The 20,225-nt window shown below is 36.9% G+C and overlaps 1 protein-coding gene across 4 annotated transcripts in view; it reads left to right on the top strand.

Annotated features, from left to right (window-relative positions):
• GDA (guanine deaminase) overlaps positions 1-19,724 on the top strand; it is a 100,990-nt gene extending 81,266 nt beyond the window's left edge. For 2 of the 4 annotated variants that reach the window (XM_063637007.1, XM_055272256.2), the window contains 4 exons: positions 8,870-9,016; positions 12,874-13,004; positions 14,912-14,939; positions 15,775-18,344. In XM_063637007.1, the coding sequence (XP_063493077.1) occupies positions 8,870-9,016; positions 12,874-13,004; positions 14,912-14,939; positions 15,775-15,845 (377 nt within the window). In that variant the 3' untranslated portion in view covers positions 15,846-18,344. Of the gene's footprint in view, positions 1-8,869; positions 9,017-12,873; positions 13,005-14,911; positions 14,940-15,774 lie in introns of all 4 variants that reach the window. The other 2 variants (XM_055272254.2, XM_055272255.2) reach the window with 2 other exon arrangements.
• Positions 19,725-20,225: the final 501 nt, after the last annotated feature.

Genomic DNA, 20,225 nt, shown 5'->3' with positions numbered 1-20,225 from the left:
TTGTTTTCCTCATATTTAAGAGCATCAGGCTGTATGCATGTTGACACTGGTGGTTTTCATCACTTTCTGCAGCTACTCAAGTCTCAGTTTGTTATAGTGAGACATTTTACAAAGTAATTAACTGGTAAGACACAATAATACGCATAATGATTTTACTGATATTTTGAAAGAGGTATATATTAGATTAGAAGTTTTTCCCAATTTTATGGGAATCAAAGTAATCAAGATTTTGAAAATTCTAATTTAAGCCTGAAATCAAGATTGCGATAATTCTACATAAAGTCACAGGTGTTAAAGGAGGAAACCAGTGATTTTACATTCACAAAAAAGCTTCAAAGGACAAGAAAAAAAATGGCCAAAAGTTTTGGTTACACACTATAGTCAGTTAATATGAAAAATTTAGCAGACACATAAAAATCAGTCAGATATTGTTTTCAGATATTCTAGGATTTTGGTCCCCGTAATTTAAGTTCATCACATGACTTCCCTTTCTTGACTTTGGATTGTTTAGTGATGGTCTGTGAAGTTCAAGTCGAGTGCTAGCTGTCACTTATTATCTGTAAGACCTTGAGAAAATTAATTTTCTAGCAGTTTTTAGTCAAGGATTCATTTTCTGATTTCTGCAACAATAGTACACAGTGCCTGCCTGGCACATGACACAAATCAATCAAGATTGGCTTAAAAAGGAAAGGGCGAAGTTGGTGTATTGACCAAACGTTTGATTAAATATGACCTATTAGCTTATTTACTGAGAGGATGGTGTTTCATTTTTACCTAGTCCTTCTTGCAGTTTAGTCACCCTCTACTCTACTATTTCCTAAACGTGACTTTTATGTATCAATTTACCCTTCAATTTGTAAACTTTAGAAGATTATTATACCTTATACTATGAATAGAGAGCAGGTCCAAGAGCAATTCACACACCCTGTCTGTAACAAGTGCAGGCAGATCTTGACTTGCACAAATATTAGGTAGAAGAAACCCACATGAAATTTAACAGAAATATAGCAAAACAAGATAATGTGATGTCACAAAGAATAAGAATGTGAACAAATACCTGAAAATGATCTGCTTGAGGATCCAGAAGAAAATTTCAGAAAATCGCCATCATCCCTGGAGTACAGGAAATCATGGTACTATGAAAAGATTGTGGTAGAAATTTTAGAAATCAAGGAAGAAAACTGAAAAAAATCAGATTAAAAAGCACATAGACTCTCATACACTGATGGAAGGAGAGTGGATGATACAACTACTTTGGAGAATGTTTTGGGAGTTTCTTATAAGGTTAAATGTACATCTACATATGACCCAGCAATTTTACTCTTGGGTATTTACCGTAGAGAAATAAACATATATGTTTGCAGAAATAGTTGTATGAAGCCCAGGTGCAGTGGCTCATACCTGTAATCCCAGCACTCTGGGAGGCCATGGCAGGAGGATTGCTTGAGCTCAGGTGTTTGAGATCAGCCTTGGCAACATGGCAAAACCCTGTCTTTACAAAAAATACAAAACTTAGCTGGGCATGGTGACATGCACTTGTAATCCCAGCTACTTGGGTGGCTAAGGCAGGAGGATCGCTTGAGCTTGGGAGGTCGAGGCTGCAGTGAGCCATGTTCATTCCACTGCACTCCAGTCTAGGTGACAGTGAGACCCTGTCTCTAAATAAATAAATAAATAAATGAAAGAGTTGTATGAGGATGTTTATATCAGCTTTATTTATAATAGCCCCAAACCGGAAACAATCCAAACATCTATCAGCAGGAGGATGGATAAGCAAGTTGAGGTATATTCATATAATGAAATATTATTTAGCAGTAAAAAACACACTACAGATATATGCAAAATGTGGGTAAATATATGCCAGTGTGTGGGCTTAAAGAGCACACACTGCATGATTCCATCTGTATGAAACTCACAGACCAACAGAACTAACTGATATTGGTAGAAATCAGAAAGTGGTTGCCAAATGTTGTAGGTAAGAATTTGGGGAATTGACAGGAAAAGGCCATGAGGGAATTTGCTGGGGTGATGGAAATGTTTAATATCTTAGTTTTTTTGCAAAGCAGTTAATGCTATATAATTGTTAACATTCTTCAAACTGAACATCTAAGTTATGTATGTATTATGATATTTTAGTTATACCTCAGTTAAAAAAATGACAAACCCACCAGCCCTGTAGGAAGCTAAGAGAAGCAGAATTATTGTTGCAGAAAATCAAATCAGTGATATGAGAACAAAGTCAACCAAAGATGATAAAGGGTGTTTGAGGATGAACGATGTCAAGCCCAGAAAGCACAGAGCCAACACATGGGGTTTTTTCTGATGGAGCACCCAGAACAAATGGGACAGATGCAATAGTCAGAGTTTTGAAGGGTAAATCTTTTCTGAGCTTAAGAAAGAACTGCCTTGCAAGTGCTTACCCTGTTTTATGCTAAATCATAACTGAACATGTTGTGGCAAAATATTTTAATTACAATAAAAAAATTTCTACAATATTGACACAGGGAAAAAGTCAGTTATCAGCAAAACAATTAAAAACCAGTTTGCTTTCAGATGTTTTTGTTGGCACACAAAATACCAAAAGGCAAGAAAAGAGTTTGGAGACAAAGCAGTGTTAGCTAAGAATAATATATCTGACCAAATTCTCCTTTATGTAGGAAGGCAACAAAATTCTCAGCTATACAAAGACTTGGAAAATATTTTCCTTAGGAACCCTTTGAAAAACTTAACTTGAAAATCTACATCATTCAATGAAAGATGAGGCAAATGAAGGGCCATGTGGGGAAATAATGGCACAATATGTCATGGAAAGCTAACATCAATCAGAATAAGAAGATCAAAGAATTGTAAAGGAGTTTAAAAAATGAAAGTAAAAGCCAAAAATATATCTCAGGAGAGAATAGGTACAATGTTAAAAACCTATCAGAATGGTAACATAAATCAGGAAGATGTTTCCCTCAGGCTGGAAAGAGGTTCCTGGGACCAAAATACATGGCACTTATTTTAAAACCTGAGTGTTAGGTCCTTGAGTTTTGGTTTTGTGCTTTCCTATGTCATTTGAATGTCTTCAGTATTTTATCACAAAATTTTAAAAAATAATATATTCTCTGCAAGGAAGAATTTTCCAAGTATAATACATAATTCTGTCTTCTAATTTTATTAACAAAACCCAAGAAGTTGTAGTTTATGTGTAAGGCTGAGAGGAGGATGTATTTGGCAAGTGGCCAACATGGTGAAACACATTTCTACTAAAAATACAAAAATTAGCTGGGCGTGGTGGCATGTGCCTGTAGTCCCAGCTACATGGGAGGCTGAGGCAGAAGCATTGCTTGAGCCCAGGAGGTGAAGGTTGCAGTGAGCCAAGATTGCACCACTGCACTCCAGCCTGGGTGACAGAGAGAGACTCAAAAAAAAAAAAAAATTCCTTGTCTCAGAAAAAAGAAAAGTGCACATATTTTACTTTTGACTTTTCAGTATAAAAATACTAGCGATAACTACTTGAAGAATTTTAAAGATAGGATACCTCCTATGTGAAATATGAAAAAACCATAAAAACAAAGAAAACATAGCAAATAACCAAAAATAGTCATCTGAAGGAAAAATTTAAACATATAGAACAAGTTTACATAAACAAGACCTATAAACTCATTAAAACAAGCAACATACATGGAGCCAGTACCTCACTTTTCAGTGACAATTCCCTATCCTAACTTACTTCTTCCATTATTTCAAAAACAACAGCTCTTTGATCTCTTGTGGACTCTAGTCCAGTGACTCCATGCTTTCTCAAAATCCATTATTCTAATTCGAATTCTTAGATGTCAGAGTACATCACTGTAATCATTCCCTTGGAAACATTCTCGCTTTTCATATTCCCCTCATTTTCTTTGTATTCACGTTGCAAAAGCCCCACCCTTGATTATCTCTAAAGTCCCCTTCTTAGTGCCTGCAGTAGAGCATCTGGAAGTTGCTGGAGAAAATCCTCCAGTGGGCTTTCATTTTAAATTTTGTTCTCAAATCCCAAATGGCCCTCCACTTGGGCAATAGAGACAGTTATTAGTCTGTAATAAGCGTATATCTCCTTTTTCCAAGACAGTGTTTTCTCATTTCTTCTTAAACTTTCTACCCCAACTTCTAGTTTAAGGCCTCCCTCATCTCATAAGTTATTGAGAAATAGAAACAACCAGAAATCCTTCCCTCAATCTCCCACCACGAAATTCACACACCTTTCTGCATCTGCTGGGATTTTCTCTTCTTTGCCCTGTTGCAGCAAAAACAACAACAACAAAACCCTTCTTCCAATCAAAGGCAAAAATACCAAAATACCCCGATGTGTGTTCTGTATTCTTTCCCTCTCCCAGCATCTCAATAAACTAATTCCTTTGGCCATAGACCATCCTGTATCATCAGTGTCTCCTTCCTGCTGGATCATTCCTGCTGGTACACAAACATCTCTAGTATCTTCTTTTAAGCAAAGAAACAAAACCACTTCTTTTTTTTCTTTTTTTTTTTTTTTTTTTGAGATGGAATCTCATTCTGTCTCCCAAGCTGGAGTGCAGTGGCACGATCTCAACCCTCTGCAACCTCAGCCTCCAGGGTTCAAGTGATTCTCCTGCCTCAGCCTCCCAAGTAGCTGGGATTACAGGTGTGCACAACCACATCCAGCTAATTTTTGTATTTTTAGTAGAGACAGGGTTTCACCATGTTGATCAGGCTGGTCTTGAACTCCTGATGTCAGGTAATCCACCTGCCTTGGCCTCCCGCAGTGCTGGGATTGCAGGCATAAGCCACCACGCCCAGCACAAAACCCCTTCTTAATCAGACATCCCCCTTGTGCTCCTGCTCCACCTGTCTGCCTCCCTTCATGGCAAAGCTTCTTCAACGAGTGGGGATCCACACTGGCACCACTTTCTAGGCCCTTTTCCATTCCTCCACCAACTTCAGTCTGGATTCTTGCCCCACCCTCCATGACAACTGCCTTTGCTTTTTTCTCCTGTGGGTATTACCACTGGAATCTCTGCTGCCAACTCCAAAGGATGCCATTCTGTCTTCATCCAGTGGGACTTGTCAGCAGTATTTGCCATGATTGACTGTTCTCTCCATTGTCCAAATAATCTTATCCTGAATCCTATGAAGCACCTTTGTTCTTCCCTTCTTTCTCTTCTCTGAAGGATGATTCTCTTCCTCTTGGCCATTTGAAAGCTTGCTTCAAGGGTCAGTCTTTGGCAGTCTCTTTTTTGACTTTACACACTCTTCTTAGGAGGTGCCATCCACAACCATGGCTTCATGTGATTTAATATACTCAGATGACACACAGGTTCTTATATCCAGCCCAGACTTCTCTGAATTCTAAACCTATGTTTTCAACTGACTACATTCTCCCTTCTCTTAGACCCCTCCTGAAGGAACCCCCGAACTTCATTCTATCCCAAAACACATTTAAACCTAGTTCTCTAAAATAGCTCTCCTTTTTAGAGAATTCATTTTCTCTAACTGGAAACTTGGTCATTATCTTTGGGACCTTCTTCTCCCTCACTTCTTCCCCAGCACAATGTCCAGCCTCATGACTCCTTAGTATCTCCTAGAACCATCCCCTTTTCCCTCATTGGTCACTACCACCTGATGCAAGCTGCCATCCTTTCTTGCTGAACTGCTGCACCAGCTTCCTAATGGGTCTCATACCCATCCTAGGCCCTTCCAGTCCATTGTGATTTACAAAAGAATCATAGTGAAAATCTGATCATGTCAACCCCTCGTGCTCGTCACCCTTCAATGGGATTTTGAGTGTGTAAGGCTCATTACAAGGCCCACAAAGCTCCACAATGGTTTGACATCCATCCACTGCCCAGCCTCATCTCACACTACTCTCTCCTCCCCACCCTGACTATCTTTTATGAATAGATATGGCTTTCATGAATATCCTGACTATCCTTTCTATAAATCATACTCCCTTCTCTCAAAAGTCCTGTATGCATTGTTTCTCTGTCTGAATGCCCTTTTTGCCTCTGTTTATATGGCTGGGTTCTTCTCATTCTTGTCCTAGTTTAAATGTCATTGCCTTAAAGAGATCTTCCCTCACCATCCTGTCAAAATGGACCCTTCATCTCCATTTTCTTTATCACTAAAGTGAAAACAATTTATTGTTAATATGTGTCTGTTTATATGATTCTTTTCTTTCTCCCCAACAAGATAGTTAGCTCACTCATGTGGGGAGCCCATAGGTTTTATTTACAAGTGCTTAAGTAAATCAAGCACATGTAAGGGGTGTAGTAAATGATTGCTGAATAAGTGAATGAATGCATAGTAAATGAGCACATACATATGAAACCATTTTCTAATCTTTCCATTGTCCTCTGGTTTAAGTTTTTGCTCTTGTATAATTTTGTTAGAGTCTTCTTGTAAATAATAGTGTCCAAATGTTGACTCTGACGAGCAAGTAATGATACCATCTTCATTGTGATGGTCCTGGGGGAGTAGTGGGGTAAGGGGGCAGATCTTCTGAGAAAATGCTTCAATTTTCCTCCCTCCTCCACACAGTTTCCACCCTTTTGTCCTCATTCTTCACCACTTCGGTTATGTAACTGAATTTTCTCTGCAATTATTAAGATATGTGATGTTATTTCTATTTTCTGAGAAAATTGAGGTTCACAGGTCCTAAGTAACTGATCAAAGGTCCACAAAGCAAAAAGTTCCACGTGCACAGTTTAAAACCAGGTCTATAAAATGTAGATATTCATGATTTCTCCTTCCATCCTACCACAGTGCCTCTAGCCATATGATAAAGTAGGGATTCCACCTACATTAAATGTGTTGTAGATGGAAGGGGGAAACTACAAAGCTAATCCAGTCAGGAAGAATCGGCAAGTTACTATCACAGTGGAAATCCCTGGAAAAAAAGGCTTGGCTCTTACTAAATACCATGAAATTATGCAGCCCAGAGTTCTTTCTTTGATGAGCACAAAAATTGTTTTTTGGTTTACAGTTATTTTACTGACATAACATTGGCAACCAGAAGAATATAGGATGATTAAATCAACATCATAAGGCATCTCTCAATTTTTTTCCAGTAAATTGCGTAGCGTGATTTCCTAATCTATACTTATTCTTTCTGTAAGGTTAATTTTGAGTAGGTATTTAGGAAAATGCTACTTTCTGTGATATTTTATACCTTATTTTTATAACTGCAGGTATTTAAGTCTTCCATATTCACACCATCCTAACTGCATTGCTTTCATTTCTCTATGTTTACTTCCAGTCTTTACCCATATATTATAAAATATAGTTAGTCCTTACATATTTTATACCACATAGTGATATAATTTTTATTCCACCTTTATTTATATTTAACATTTTTGTTGTTTTAGCAATAAAGAAGGAAGCAGCAGACAGACTATTTCAAAGCTTAATGTGTGTAGTTCCCAAATTGTATTTGTTTTCTTAGTATTTGTTTTCCTAGCTATGATAAAAATGAAGATTTAAGGGATGGTTACCATGTATTAACACAGACTGGTAACTTAAGTAGATGTAATAAAATTTTTTAGAGAGCTGGGTGATTCTCTAATTTAAATACAAGTTTAAGGACATGTAGGATAGTTGAGCATAAAATTGAGCTACAATCTAGAGTTACTACTAAATAGGCAATTATTTTATTTTGGCAACATGTATAGAGGCACTAACAATTACATATGTCTACCTAGAAATGACAGAAGGAACACTTGAAATATGAAGCCTACTTTATTAGCTACAAATGTGTTTTTCTTTAATAAAACATACTAACTTACTTGAAATTTATTTATACAAACTCACTTAACTCCATGTTTATTCTCGTTAAAGGTAGTATTTCATTTGATTATGATTAGGGACTTTATTTAAATCACTAAAATCTCATTCCTCATGTAATGATGCCTACCAAAATATAGAGCTGTCTACATTAGCACTGCTCATTTATTACACTAATTTCCAAAAATATACAAGTTTATTCTAAAAGCTCTTCATAAAAATTATAAAGAAGTGGCTTTTTAATTTCCCAAAGTTCTCATCCAGATTTGAACAAGGTTAGGATAAATTTTTAGTGAATAGAACTGTGAGCTTATTTTAAACCACACATTATCTAAATTATCTTTATAACTATGCAGGCATATTTCAACAATTTCTGTGAGAGTTCATGGACTCTTCAGAGATAAGAATTTCTTTTGGCTCTTTAAACCATTTGAGTATTGTGGTGGGTTGAATTGTGGGTCCCTAAAAGATGTCTATCGGAATCTGTAAATGTGACCTCATTTGGAATAGAGGTCTTTGTAGATATAATTAAGGAAGAGATCTCAAGATGAGATAATTCTAAAATAGAGTGGACCCTAAATCCAGTGATCAATACCCTTAGAAGAGACAGGAAAAGAGAGACAAATAGAAGACACAGGGAGAAGAGAAGAAGGCTATTTGAGGATGGAGGCAGAGATTGGAGTGATGCTGCCACAGGCCAAAGAATGCTAGGAGCCACCAGAAGCTGGGAGAAGCAAAGGAGAATTCTTCCTTAGAGCTCTTGTGGGGATCATGGCCCTGCCAACACTTTAGTTTCAGACTTCTGACCTCCACATTGTGAGAGAATAAATTTCTGCTGTTTTAAGCTAGAAAATTTGTGATAATTAGTTGCAGCAGCTGTAGGAAACTAATACAAGTATGCATTTGACACTAATTACAGATTTTGAATTGCTTTAAATCTTAGTCTATGGCTATCTTGTGTTTATAGTTAAGAGCTTTTTTTAAAAAGTATATTAAGGACTGAATATCTGTCATAAAAACAATGTTATATATGTATTATTCCATTTATCCTCACAAGGTTACTGTTTTGGTTTTATTTTACCTACTGTAGACGTGGCTGGTGGCTATTCATATTCCATGCTTGATGCAATCAGAAGAGCAGTGATGGTTTCCAATATCCTTTTAATTAATAAGGTAAATGAGAAAAGCCTCACCCTCAAAGAAGTCTTCAGACTAGCTACTCTTGGAGGAAGCCAAGGTAATGACTATTACGTTTTTCTCTCACACAGTATACAACCATGCTGATCTGTATCTTTGGATGTAGTATGAAGGTGCATGATTGGTATTAGGAAAATCCAATATTCGTGATGATCACATCTCATGTAACATACCCAGAACTCAGCCAGTAAAGTGAAGTTCACTGATGGAGGAATCATTCCTTAGTGAATTCACTGTCTTTGGTAGAATAGATGTCTGAGACACAGTTATCATATTAATTGTTTTAATGGATATTACATTGGTTACATGGATATGAGTGCTTTAAAATAATCCATTCTTAGGCCAGGTGCCTAAGAATCACAGTAACTCACGTCTGTAATCCCAGCTCTTTGGGAAGCTGAGGCAGGCAGATTGCTTGAGCCCAGGAGTTTGAGACCAGCCTGGGCAATGTGTCAAAACCCCGTCTCTACAAAAAATACAAAAATTAGCTGGGCTTGGTGGAGTGTGCCTGTATTCCTGGGTACTTGGGAGGCTGAGGTGGGAGGATCATCTGAACCCGGGGAGGTAGAGGCTGTAGTGAGCAGTGATTGCACCACTACACTTCAGCGTGGGCAACAGAGTGAGACCTTGTCTCCAAATAAATCAATTAAGGAATCCATTTTTCCACTGAGTCAAGTAACTTGCTCTCCAGTGGCCTGAGTGATGATCATAATAGTAAAATAGTAGCCAAGGCTTACTAAGCTCTTCCCCTGTGATAAGAATCATACCACATACTTTGTATGTGTTGTTATTTAATCCTCACCACCACTGTTATTCATTTCGTTTTACAAACAAGGAGCCTGACTGAGGCTTACACAGCTGTCAAGCCACAGTGTGCTATGATTTGAATCCACCTAATCTGATGCCAGCGTGCAGATTTTTTACCTTCTGCCCTTCCACTATAGCATCTTCCTGTATAAATCCCTGCCAAGACCATGCATTTGGTTCATATACTTAAGTACACTAATTACTCAAACCTCTTTAAAAGGATAAAGATGTAAAAATTTAGTTGGTTGATATGCAAATATTGCTCATCAGCTTTTCCCAGTTCTCACGTGTAACTGTATTGTTATGGAAAAAAATAAAAATTGGTAATTGTATTTCTTTAAGTCACTTTAGAATTATAAATGTAATCAGAATGGATGATAGTGGAACACAGCATGAAACCATAGGTAGCTAGTGAGAAATTAAAATGTAGATATAGATTTAGAAACATATTTGGGTGTAGATTTATGATAGATACCCTGAGTCTTACAAATGGAGGATGATCGAAGCCAAGATTATCCTGGGAAGAGAAACTTCTCAGATGTTCTCTGAGTGTTGGGGACTGTGACGAACACCATAAGCACATTTCAAGAAAAACAAGTACAGGGTTGTTTTTTGTTTTTGTTTTTGTTTTGTTTTTTTGATTTCCCAAAGTATTATGGTTCATTTTCCAAAATCCCAAGTTTCAAATCACCCACTATTTTCTTAAGTGTTATAACCTTTCACCCACACCACCATTGTCTTTTCACATCTGAATTTGAGTTTGAGTAGTTATTCTACCATCTATGTTTGTGGTAAAAACGAGTTGTATTTAAAGAGTGCTTTTTGAATTCTAGGCTCTCTGTGAGTTACTTCATCAGGATCCTGTTTCTTTGATCACGTCAGCATGGGTGCCTACCAAATCATTTCTACTTTGCTGTGTAGCTTTTAAATCTATTTTCTGGGTCACTGGGCTTACTCATGGAATTTCTTTTCCTTAGTTTGTTTCTCTACTATAATCAGAGTAAAATGAGATGAATGGATCTGTATTTAAAGTGTGGCATTTTCCCAGAACTCCCATGGCCTTTACATTTATTCTCAAGAAGATCAAGATGAGCAGAAATGATCTTCACAGAACCAACATTTACTCCAAAGGCAGCAAAACTCTATTTCCTGAAATGCATTTGAGTCACTTATCAGCCCAGTGGGATCTCTGTGCAACAATTTGAATTTATATCAGTTTACAAATTCACTGAAAAGAATTGCGTCTTTTTTGGTTAGTTCATTCCTGAAGTCTCCAGGTTCTACTGAATAACCTAGTTGGTTTATATATACCATCAAACTTGCCTAAACCCCAGTCACTGCACCTGGTTATCTGGCCTATTAAAGCACAGTCATTAATTCAGTTGAATTCAGTTGAATTCAGTCATTAAAAACTCATACTTGACATGTTTCTTTGTCAAGGGCAAAAAGAAGTCAAGTAATCAGTGAAAGAGGAGAGAATTTCCAGTGATTTTCTATTACATTCAGTCCTTTCCCATAAAATTAGTAGAAGTCACCTGGCTCCTTTTAACATTTTGGATTATTTTCATACCCCTGTCTTGCTAAAGAGAGTACTTTAGCTAAAAAGCCATTTTTCTTTTCTGAGAATAAAAGAGTTCCCTTTAAAGAATCTTTTAAGAACAAATAAGATTTCTAGGTCAGTGTTTAGAGAAATGCCACAACTTCTGGATACCTATAGGTAGAAATATAATGTATTAGATATTGCCTAACAAAGGTAATTGATTCAATATTTTCACATGAAACTTTATCTTAGCAGTGATAGAATGCAACAAACCCATGTGAAAATTGAAATAAGGCTGAGCGCGGTGGCTCACGCCTGTAATCCCAGCACTTTGGGAGGCCGAGGCAGACAGTTTGCGAGGTTAGAGGATCGAGACCATCCTGGCTAACATGGTGAAACCCCGTCTCTACTAAAAATACACAAAAAATTAGCCAGGCGTGGTGGTGGGTGCCTGTAGTCCCAACTACTAGGGAGGGTGAGGCAGGAGAATGGTGTGAACCCGGGAGGCACAGCTTGCAGTGAGCTGAAATTGCGCCACTGCACTCCAGCCTGGGCAACAGAGCAAGACTCCGTTTCAACAAAAAAAAAAAAAAAGAAAGAAAATTGAAATAAATAATACTGCACTCTGGTTAACCTTCCATGCTTCCATTTGTGACCTCAGTGTACACCTTCCTCAGATTACAGGCTTTAAGGAATTTTAGATCCAATACCTCCGTTGGCGAAGAAAGCCAACTACCCCCATCTTTCTGAAACTAAATCATAAAAATGAGAGATGTTCTTCCTTGATATCCAATAATCTTGGAACATGAATTGTAGCTATGAGATGAGCCAAGTCAATAGATATTATTGGCCTGTGCTCTATTTTAGAAGACCATTCTTCTCTGGTGACCAGAAAACCTTCGAGGTTGCAAAGAGATTGGTCTGTTTTCAAAAGCATTGAGACTTTTGAGTTATGAGAATCTGTTCACTTTAAGAAGTGAGTTTTTTTTCCCCAAAGGATTTAAACTAAGGAATTTCTGATGGATATGCCTGCATTGACAAATATGCAAAAGGATAATTATTTTTTATTTATTCAAGGTTCATTTCACTGCCATGAAAATAAATCTTGTCAGCTATTTCATGGAACAGAAAGAACAAAAAAAGGCAAGGCAAGGCAAGGAGTTGGAGTGTTGGGGGGAGAATAGAAGGGAAAAAGAATAAAGGTATTATGTTAATCATCACGTTTCTTAGAGGGATAAATGAAAAGCATAGACCAGCTGGGCTATGAAGTGCACTGATAGAGCTGCAATAGAGACATATCAGAGTTATGATACAGTAATGAAGGGAACTGTTTTCATTCTCAGATTTTGCTTTCCTGTGCTTACTCCGCTTTATGTAAGTAGAAGTCTTGTGACCTGTTAGAATGAGAGTGATTTTCTGTCTCACTGTTAAGATACTAATTTTTTTTTTTCTCTTAGCGACATGTTGGCAAAATCTGTCCTTACAAACTGAGACATTAGTGTGGTCTGATGGCTTGCAATCCTGACTGTTTATTTACTTGTTCTCAATAGCCCTGGGGCTGGATGGTGAGATTGGAAACTTTGAAGTGGGCAAGGAATTTGATGCCATCCTGATCAACCCCAAAGCATCCGACTCTCCCATTGACCTGTTTTATGGGGACTTTTTTGGTGATATTTCTGAGGTAAGTAAAAGAAAGTTAATCAAAAGGCATTTATTTCATAAAGTCGTCATAATAGCTTCCCTGTAGAAAAGAAAATAGAAACCGAAACATTTTAATGGAATGCAGGAAAATCTTAAAAGGGACACTAGAGCCCTTTGATAATTATTATAATTTTATGACAACAATGTTAAGAATAATGGTATTAACAAAACTTTTATATTTTGAATGTTTGTATATTTGAATATATTTGGCTACAAACAGCCATTATGTAACTAGCACTCATTGAACACTTACTATGTGCTGGGTAGGCATGGGATTAGGCACTTCCATACCTAATTTTGTTCGATCATCAGAGCAACTCTAAGAGAGTAGATACTATTAATATTGCCATGTTAATTTATAGGGGCAGTGAGGCTTAAGGGAGGCTAAGTGATTTACGTAAAGAGTCATAGCCAGTGATTAGTAGGCAGAGTTTGGATTCACACCTGGGACTTTCTGACTACCAGAGGCGAGGCTTTTGAGCAGTATGCTATGTCAATGTTTTTAATTTTATAAGAAAATGAACTTTGTTTCTCTTATTATAAGATGTTTTTCTATGGATAAAATAAACTAGTTCATCTTACCTGAAAAATAATTCCTTGTAAGATATTGAGTTCTTCCTAAAAAAAGAATTAAGTATTGCCATTTGTAAATTGATCTACTTATGAGAGTAATTGTGATAATAAATATCACAAATCTTTTAAAGATTTTAAAAGGATTTTAAAAGGAGAGCTGGGTTCAAGCAGCTCTCCTGTCTCAGCCTCCCAAGTAACTGGGATTACAGGTGCCCACCACCACACCCAGCTAATTTTTGTATTTTTGGTAGAGATGGGGTTTCACCATGTTGGCCAAGCTGGTCTTGAACTCCTGACCTCAGGTAATCCACCTGCCTTGGCCTCCCAAAGTGTTGGGATTACAGGCATGAGCCACTGTACCCGGCCTATTTAATATAAATTTTATGTGACACAGGTGCCTTCATAAGGAAGTGAAGATCCAAAGAAACAGGTAAACTTGGGTATTTTTATGCTAGGTTTGATGAACAGTGGAGAGTTGTAGAGAAATGTGATAGGACAAAGAGTGTGATCCAGTGGTAATAAGCTAGAGGGAACTTAGCAAGGCCTGCTCATTCAAATTCTTCTCTGTGATCCTTTATCTTCAGAGATCAGGTATAGGGAGGGCACCCCTTACATAATGGTCTTATGACCTGCATTGGGGTGAGGGATAAGGGGAGGGTCAGAGTGACCTTCCTGTGTTTGATTTGAGGGTAGCGTGTCCTGACCCCATCATTATTTTCATATTGTTTATTCTTTTACTCTCTGATTAGAGTAAATTTCTAAGAATAGGGCTCTAGGGAATAGTCCTAGTCATTTTTCTTACATCAGGGCTGTCCAAGGGAGTTCTTTGTTTCTGTTTCTGGTTGTGCCAGTAAAGCCCCCTCCCTCATCCCTCTTTTCTGCTTATCAGTAGAGACAGAAACTAAAAACCATGGCTTCAGGCTGCTAAAAGCCTAAAAAAAAACAGAACAACAACAACAAAATAAGGCAGGTTGGACGAGCTTGTCTTACATCATACCCCTCTTGAAATATTTGAATTATTTTACTAGATTAATTTCTTTAATTTATATAATACCTTTTCTCTGATGACTGAAAAGTTACATACCCAGAACTTTCACGCAATAGGTAAACTTCTGTTAATTGCCAGTGGGTTATTTTTTGTTCTGGGAGGTTTTTATAAAGCACATAGCCACTTCTTTTTTAATTAATAGCAGTAGATTTTGCCATTGAGAAATAAATTTGTATTTCTGGGCTTTGTCAACCACTATCGGCTGTGAATTTACTTTTCAAAATGCACAAATTAGTCTTTCTTATTACTTTTATTTTCCATTTTAGGCTGTTATCCAGAAGTTCCTCTATCTAGGTAGGTAGATGTATGTCTCTATGCTAAATATTAAATAAAACCTTTCCCTGTCTTTTTCTTGGGTATGGCTCTATGTATTTATCCTACCATCTATTAAACTCTTTGTATGATAATTTGCTTTGATTCATTATTTTTTTAACATTCTGAAGCATCAAGCCCATTGGTGGCACATTATTTAAAGGTTCTATTTGAAATGCACATGACTCCCTCTAGTCATAAATTCTAAGCTGAAGAATGGAAGGCCAAAGGTGAAGAGATCTTCATGTTCAACCCCCTTGTACATTCGGTATCTGACATTCTGCCCTACCATGTTTTTGTGACAAATATATAGTAGAGTCTCACCACACGTGCTGGTGATGTACTCACATTCAATTCCATTCACTGAGAGAGGGAGAAACAGTAATGCAGAAGATTCTACACTGCCTCCCATTCTGTTCAGTAAGCCCAGGACTGAGTGAACGCAAGATGGAAAGACACATGTGTTACTTCTTGTGGAGCTGATTCTGGAGCATAAAGAGTGGTATTTCTTTCTCAGTGGGGGCAAAATGTAAACCAACCACTTCAGCTGAGAAAGGACAGCTATAGGGGGTTGATTCAACTTTATATGATTTCTGCCTCTGGTGCAGAATTCAGACCCTAATCATCAAATTAGCTATGGCATTTTCTACTGGTCATATCTTCCTGTTCAGATTATAAACAATCTGAGGGTGGGGGGAAAGCAGCTTTTAGTATTTCCTCTCCTAAAAGTATCTTTAAAAAAATCTCTCCCAATGGCAAGGAGGATACTTATTGACACAAAAGGATTTTATACATGATTCCTTGATTTTTCTTTCAGGAGATGATCGAAATATTGAGGAGGTTTATGTGGGCGGAAAGCAGGTGGTTCCGTTTTCCAGCTCAGTGTAAGACCCTCGGGCGTCTACGAAGTTCTCCTGGGATTAGCGTGGTTCTGCATCTCCCTTGTGCCCAGGTGGAGTTAGAAAGTCAAAAAATAGTACCTTGTTCTTGGGATGACTATCCCTTTCTGTGTCTAGTTACAGTATTCACTTGACAAATAGTTCGAAGGAAGTTGCACTAATTCTCAACTCTGGTTGAGAGGGTTCATAAATTTCATGAAAATGTCTCCCTTTGGAGCTGCTCAGACTTACTTTAAGCTCAAACAGAAGGGAATGCTATTACTGGTGGTGTTCCTACGATAAGACTTAAGCAAAGCCTTTTTCATATTTGAAAATGTGGAAAGAAAAGATGTTCCTAAAAGGTTAGATATTTTGAGCTAATAATTGCAAAAATTAGAAGACTGAAAATGGACCCATGAGAGTATATTTTTATGAGGGAGCAAAAGTTAGACTGAGAACAAATGTTAGAAAATCACTTCAGATTGTGTTTGAAAATTATATACCGAGCATACTAATTTAAAAAGAGAACTTGTTGAATTTTAAAACGTGTTTCTAGGTTGACCTTGTGTTTTAGAAATTTGCACTTAATGGAATTTGCATTTCAGAGATGTGTTAGTGTTGTGCTTTGCCTTCTTTGGGGATGAATGTCAGAAATTGAATGCCACATGCTTTCATAATATAGTTTTGTGCTTCAAAGTGTTTGACAGAAGTTGGGTATTAAAGATTTAAAGTCTCTTAGGAATATTATTCATGTAATTACATGGCATAAATAGTTGTATTTTTGTGTACTTTAAAATCAACTTATAACTGTGAGATGTTATTGCTTCCATTTTATTAGAAGAGAAACAAATTCCATGCTTTATGGAATTTATGTAGACTGGAGTCTTCGTGAACTGGGGCAAGTGCTGGCATCCAGGAGCCGCCAATACTAACAGGACAGGTTCCATTGCCATGGCCTATTCCACCCAAACAATATGTTGTAGTTTCTGGAAATTCCATACTCAGATATCAGTCTGCTAGAACTTTAAAATGAAGGACAAATCCTGTTAAAGAAATATTGTTAAAAATCTTTAAACCCTGTGTATTGAAAGCACTCTATTTTCTAATTTTATCCAGTTTTCTGTTTAACTCCTTATAATTTTTAGGATATTAGAATTTTAGGATAATGAAGAGTATATAATGTCCTACTTAATATTTACATTAATAGGACTTAATTCTTACTAGACATCTAGGAACATTACAAAGCAAAGAATATTTTTATGCTTCCATAACCTAGAATTAAAACCAAATTATGACCTTATGATAAATCTTTAAGTATTGGTGTGAATGTTATTTAAATTCTATATTTTTCTTATTTAGTTACAAATACTAGAAATGAGCAAGGAAAAGGAATAGACTTTCTTAATATATTATAACACTCATTCCTAGAGCTTAGGGGTGACTCTTTAATATTACCTTATAGTAGAAAACTTTATATAATATAGCTAACTCTGTATTTACAGAACAAAAAACACAGTTCCCCCTCCTGTAGTATAAATTTTATTTTCACATACTTAGCTAATTTAGCAGTAATTGGCCCAGTTTTTTCCCTAATAGAAATACTATTAGGTTTGATTATGTATACATGACACCTAAAGAGGGAACAAAAGTTTAGTTTTATTTTTTTAATAAACAACAGAGTTTGTTTTGTGAGATAAGTAGCTTAGTAAACCCAATTTCCAGTCTTAGTCTGTATTTCCAATATTTCTAATTCCTGAGTCATGTCAAAGATGCCTTGCCAAATTTCTCCCCATTTCTCTACGGGGCTAGCAAGAATCTTCAGCTTTATCCCTCAACCCCTGCCAAAGGAACTTGATTACATGGTGCCTAACCAAATGAGTAGGCTTAGGAATTTAGATGAGATGTGTAAGATTCACTTACAGGCAGTAGCTGCTTCTAGCGTTTGCAAGATCCTACACTTTTACCTTCTTTAAGGGTGTACATTTTGATGTTGAACATCAGTTTTCATGTAGACTTAGGACTCGTGCAGTAAATATAAATAAGTGTAGCATCAGAAGCAGTAGGAATGGCCGTATACAACCATCCTGTTAAACATTTAAATTTAGCTCTGATAGTGTGTTAAGACCTGAATATCTTTCCTAGTAAAAATAGGATGTGTTGAAATGTTTATATGTACTTTGATCTCTCCGCATCACTTATAACTTATGTGTTTTATTTCTCCAAGTGCGGTGTTCCTGAATGTTATGTATGCTTTTTTTTCTGTACCACAGGCATTAGCTATACCTGGGGCCAGATTTTCTGCACTTTGAAATGTTGCCTTTGCCTAATGTAGGTTGACTTTCTGAATTGTGGAGAGGCACTTCTCCAAGCCAATCTTATTTGTCACTTTTTGTTTGAATATCTTGCTCTCTGACAGGAAAGAAACAATTCACTTACCAGCCTCCTCACCCCACCCTCCACCATTTCCTTAACGTTCCATGGTATTTTCAACAGAATACACTTTGAAAGGTAAAAACCATTTGAAAGTATTGATTATCATAAATTCACAAAATATTTTTGCAACCAAAACACAAAAGCAGGCTAATCAGCTAAGGTAAATTTCATTTTCAAACAAGAGGGAAACATGGGAAGTAAAAGATTAGGATGTGAAAGGTTGTCCTAAACAGACCAAGGAGACTGTTCCCTAATTTATTCTCTTGGCTGCTTCTCTCGTTGAATTATCAGACCCCAAGAGGAGATCTTGGAACAGCCTCCCTTCATGCCAAGGGTCTTTCTAAGTTAATGCTGCGAGCATTGAGCCCCCATTAAAACTCTTTTTTACTTCAGAAAGAATTCTACAGGTTAAAGGGAAAGAAATGGTGGGAAACTCTCCCCGTAATGCTTAGCCAACTTTAAAGTGTACCCTCCAATATCCTCATTGGCAACTGCAGCTGAGATCTTAGAGAGGAAATATAACCGGTGTGAGATCTAGCAATGCATTTTGAATCTTCACTCCCTACCAGGCTCTTCCTATTTTTAATCTTTTCACCTCAGAACTAGACATATGGAGAGCTTTAAAGGCAAGCTGGAAGGCACATTGTATCAATTCTACCTTGTGCTATACGTGGGAGAGATCCAAAATTTGGATGCTTCTGGAGACTCTTGGACATCTTTTCATTATTGTCCATTTTTAAAGTTGATGATGATGGCTGGAAACATTCACATGCTTAAAAGCAATGGTGTGAGTTATTAACAGGTAAACTAAGAAGTATGTTATAGGCAATGACTTGAAATGGTTTTTAAATTGTATGGATTGTTAAGAATTTTTGAAATTTATTTTTTGGACGGCTTCAAGGAGATGTTAGCAATTTCAGATATACTAGCCAGTTTAGGTATGACTTTGGAAGTGCAGAAACAGAAGGATACTGTTAGAAAATCCTAACATTGGTCTCCATGCATGTGTTCACACCTGGTCTCACTGCCTTTCCTTCCCACAGCCCTGAGTGTGAAAAATTGAGAGTTGAGGAGTTGCTTTGTGGATCTTGTCCAAATTCAGTGAAATGTGGAAGTCAACCAGGCCAATGATGGAATTAAATGTAAATTCCAAGAGGACTTTCACAGTCCACAGGGTTCAAATGACTTGAGTAACAGAAGTTATTCTTAGCTTACCTGTTATGTGACAGTGATTTACCTGTCCATTTCCAACCCAAAAGCCTGTCAGAAAGCATTCTTTAGAGAAAACCACTTTACATTTGTTGTTAAACTCTTGATCGCTACTCTTAAGAATATACATGTATGTATTCATAGGAACATTTTTTCTCAATATTTGTATGATTCGCTTACTGTTATTGTGCTGAGTGAGCTCCTATGTGCTTCAGACAAAAATAAATGAGACTTTGTGTTTACGTTATTTTTTGTTGTGAGTTCTCTCTGTTTGGTTTTGTTGTGAATTCTATCAATCTGCTGGAAGAGGAATTGATTTTACAATGTTTTTCTTCTTTTAGCATGAATTAAAAAAAAAAGAATAGAATACTTAGCTGTGAGCCAACATGTATCTAACATCCTGTGATAGTCACTATACATAGCTTTTAAAAATTAAGCTCGAATGTTCAGCCTTTTAGAAGCAGATTGCTATTGCTTTTGATTTCAGCATAGTGTATATTTTATATATTTTAAGACATTACCCACAGTGAGTAATGCACTCTATATGAAGAATCAGTTCACACAGACATATGTGCATGTGTATCTAAAACAAAAGTTTCACAGAAAAATACTTTCTCTATTTGTGATGCCCTGGGCTATTTTCTATACTATTTTATTCTATGTCATTTTATTTTATTCTCTACTTTTTTATGGTGCTGATGATTCCCCAGTTGGTTTCTTGAGCTTCTAAGGAATCACCTGCAATTCA

This window comes from Symphalangus syndactylus, chromosome 3 (genome assembly GCF_028878055.3).
Source record: "Symphalangus syndactylus isolate Jambi chromosome 3, NHGRI_mSymSyn1-v2.1_pri, whole genome shotgun sequence".
In the NCBI taxonomy this organism is placed as follows: domain Eukaryota; kingdom Metazoa; phylum Chordata; class Mammalia; order Primates; family Hylobatidae; genus Symphalangus; species Symphalangus syndactylus.
Note: the sequence above shows the minus strand (reverse complement) of the source record. Positions and strands in the feature narration are given on the sequence as shown.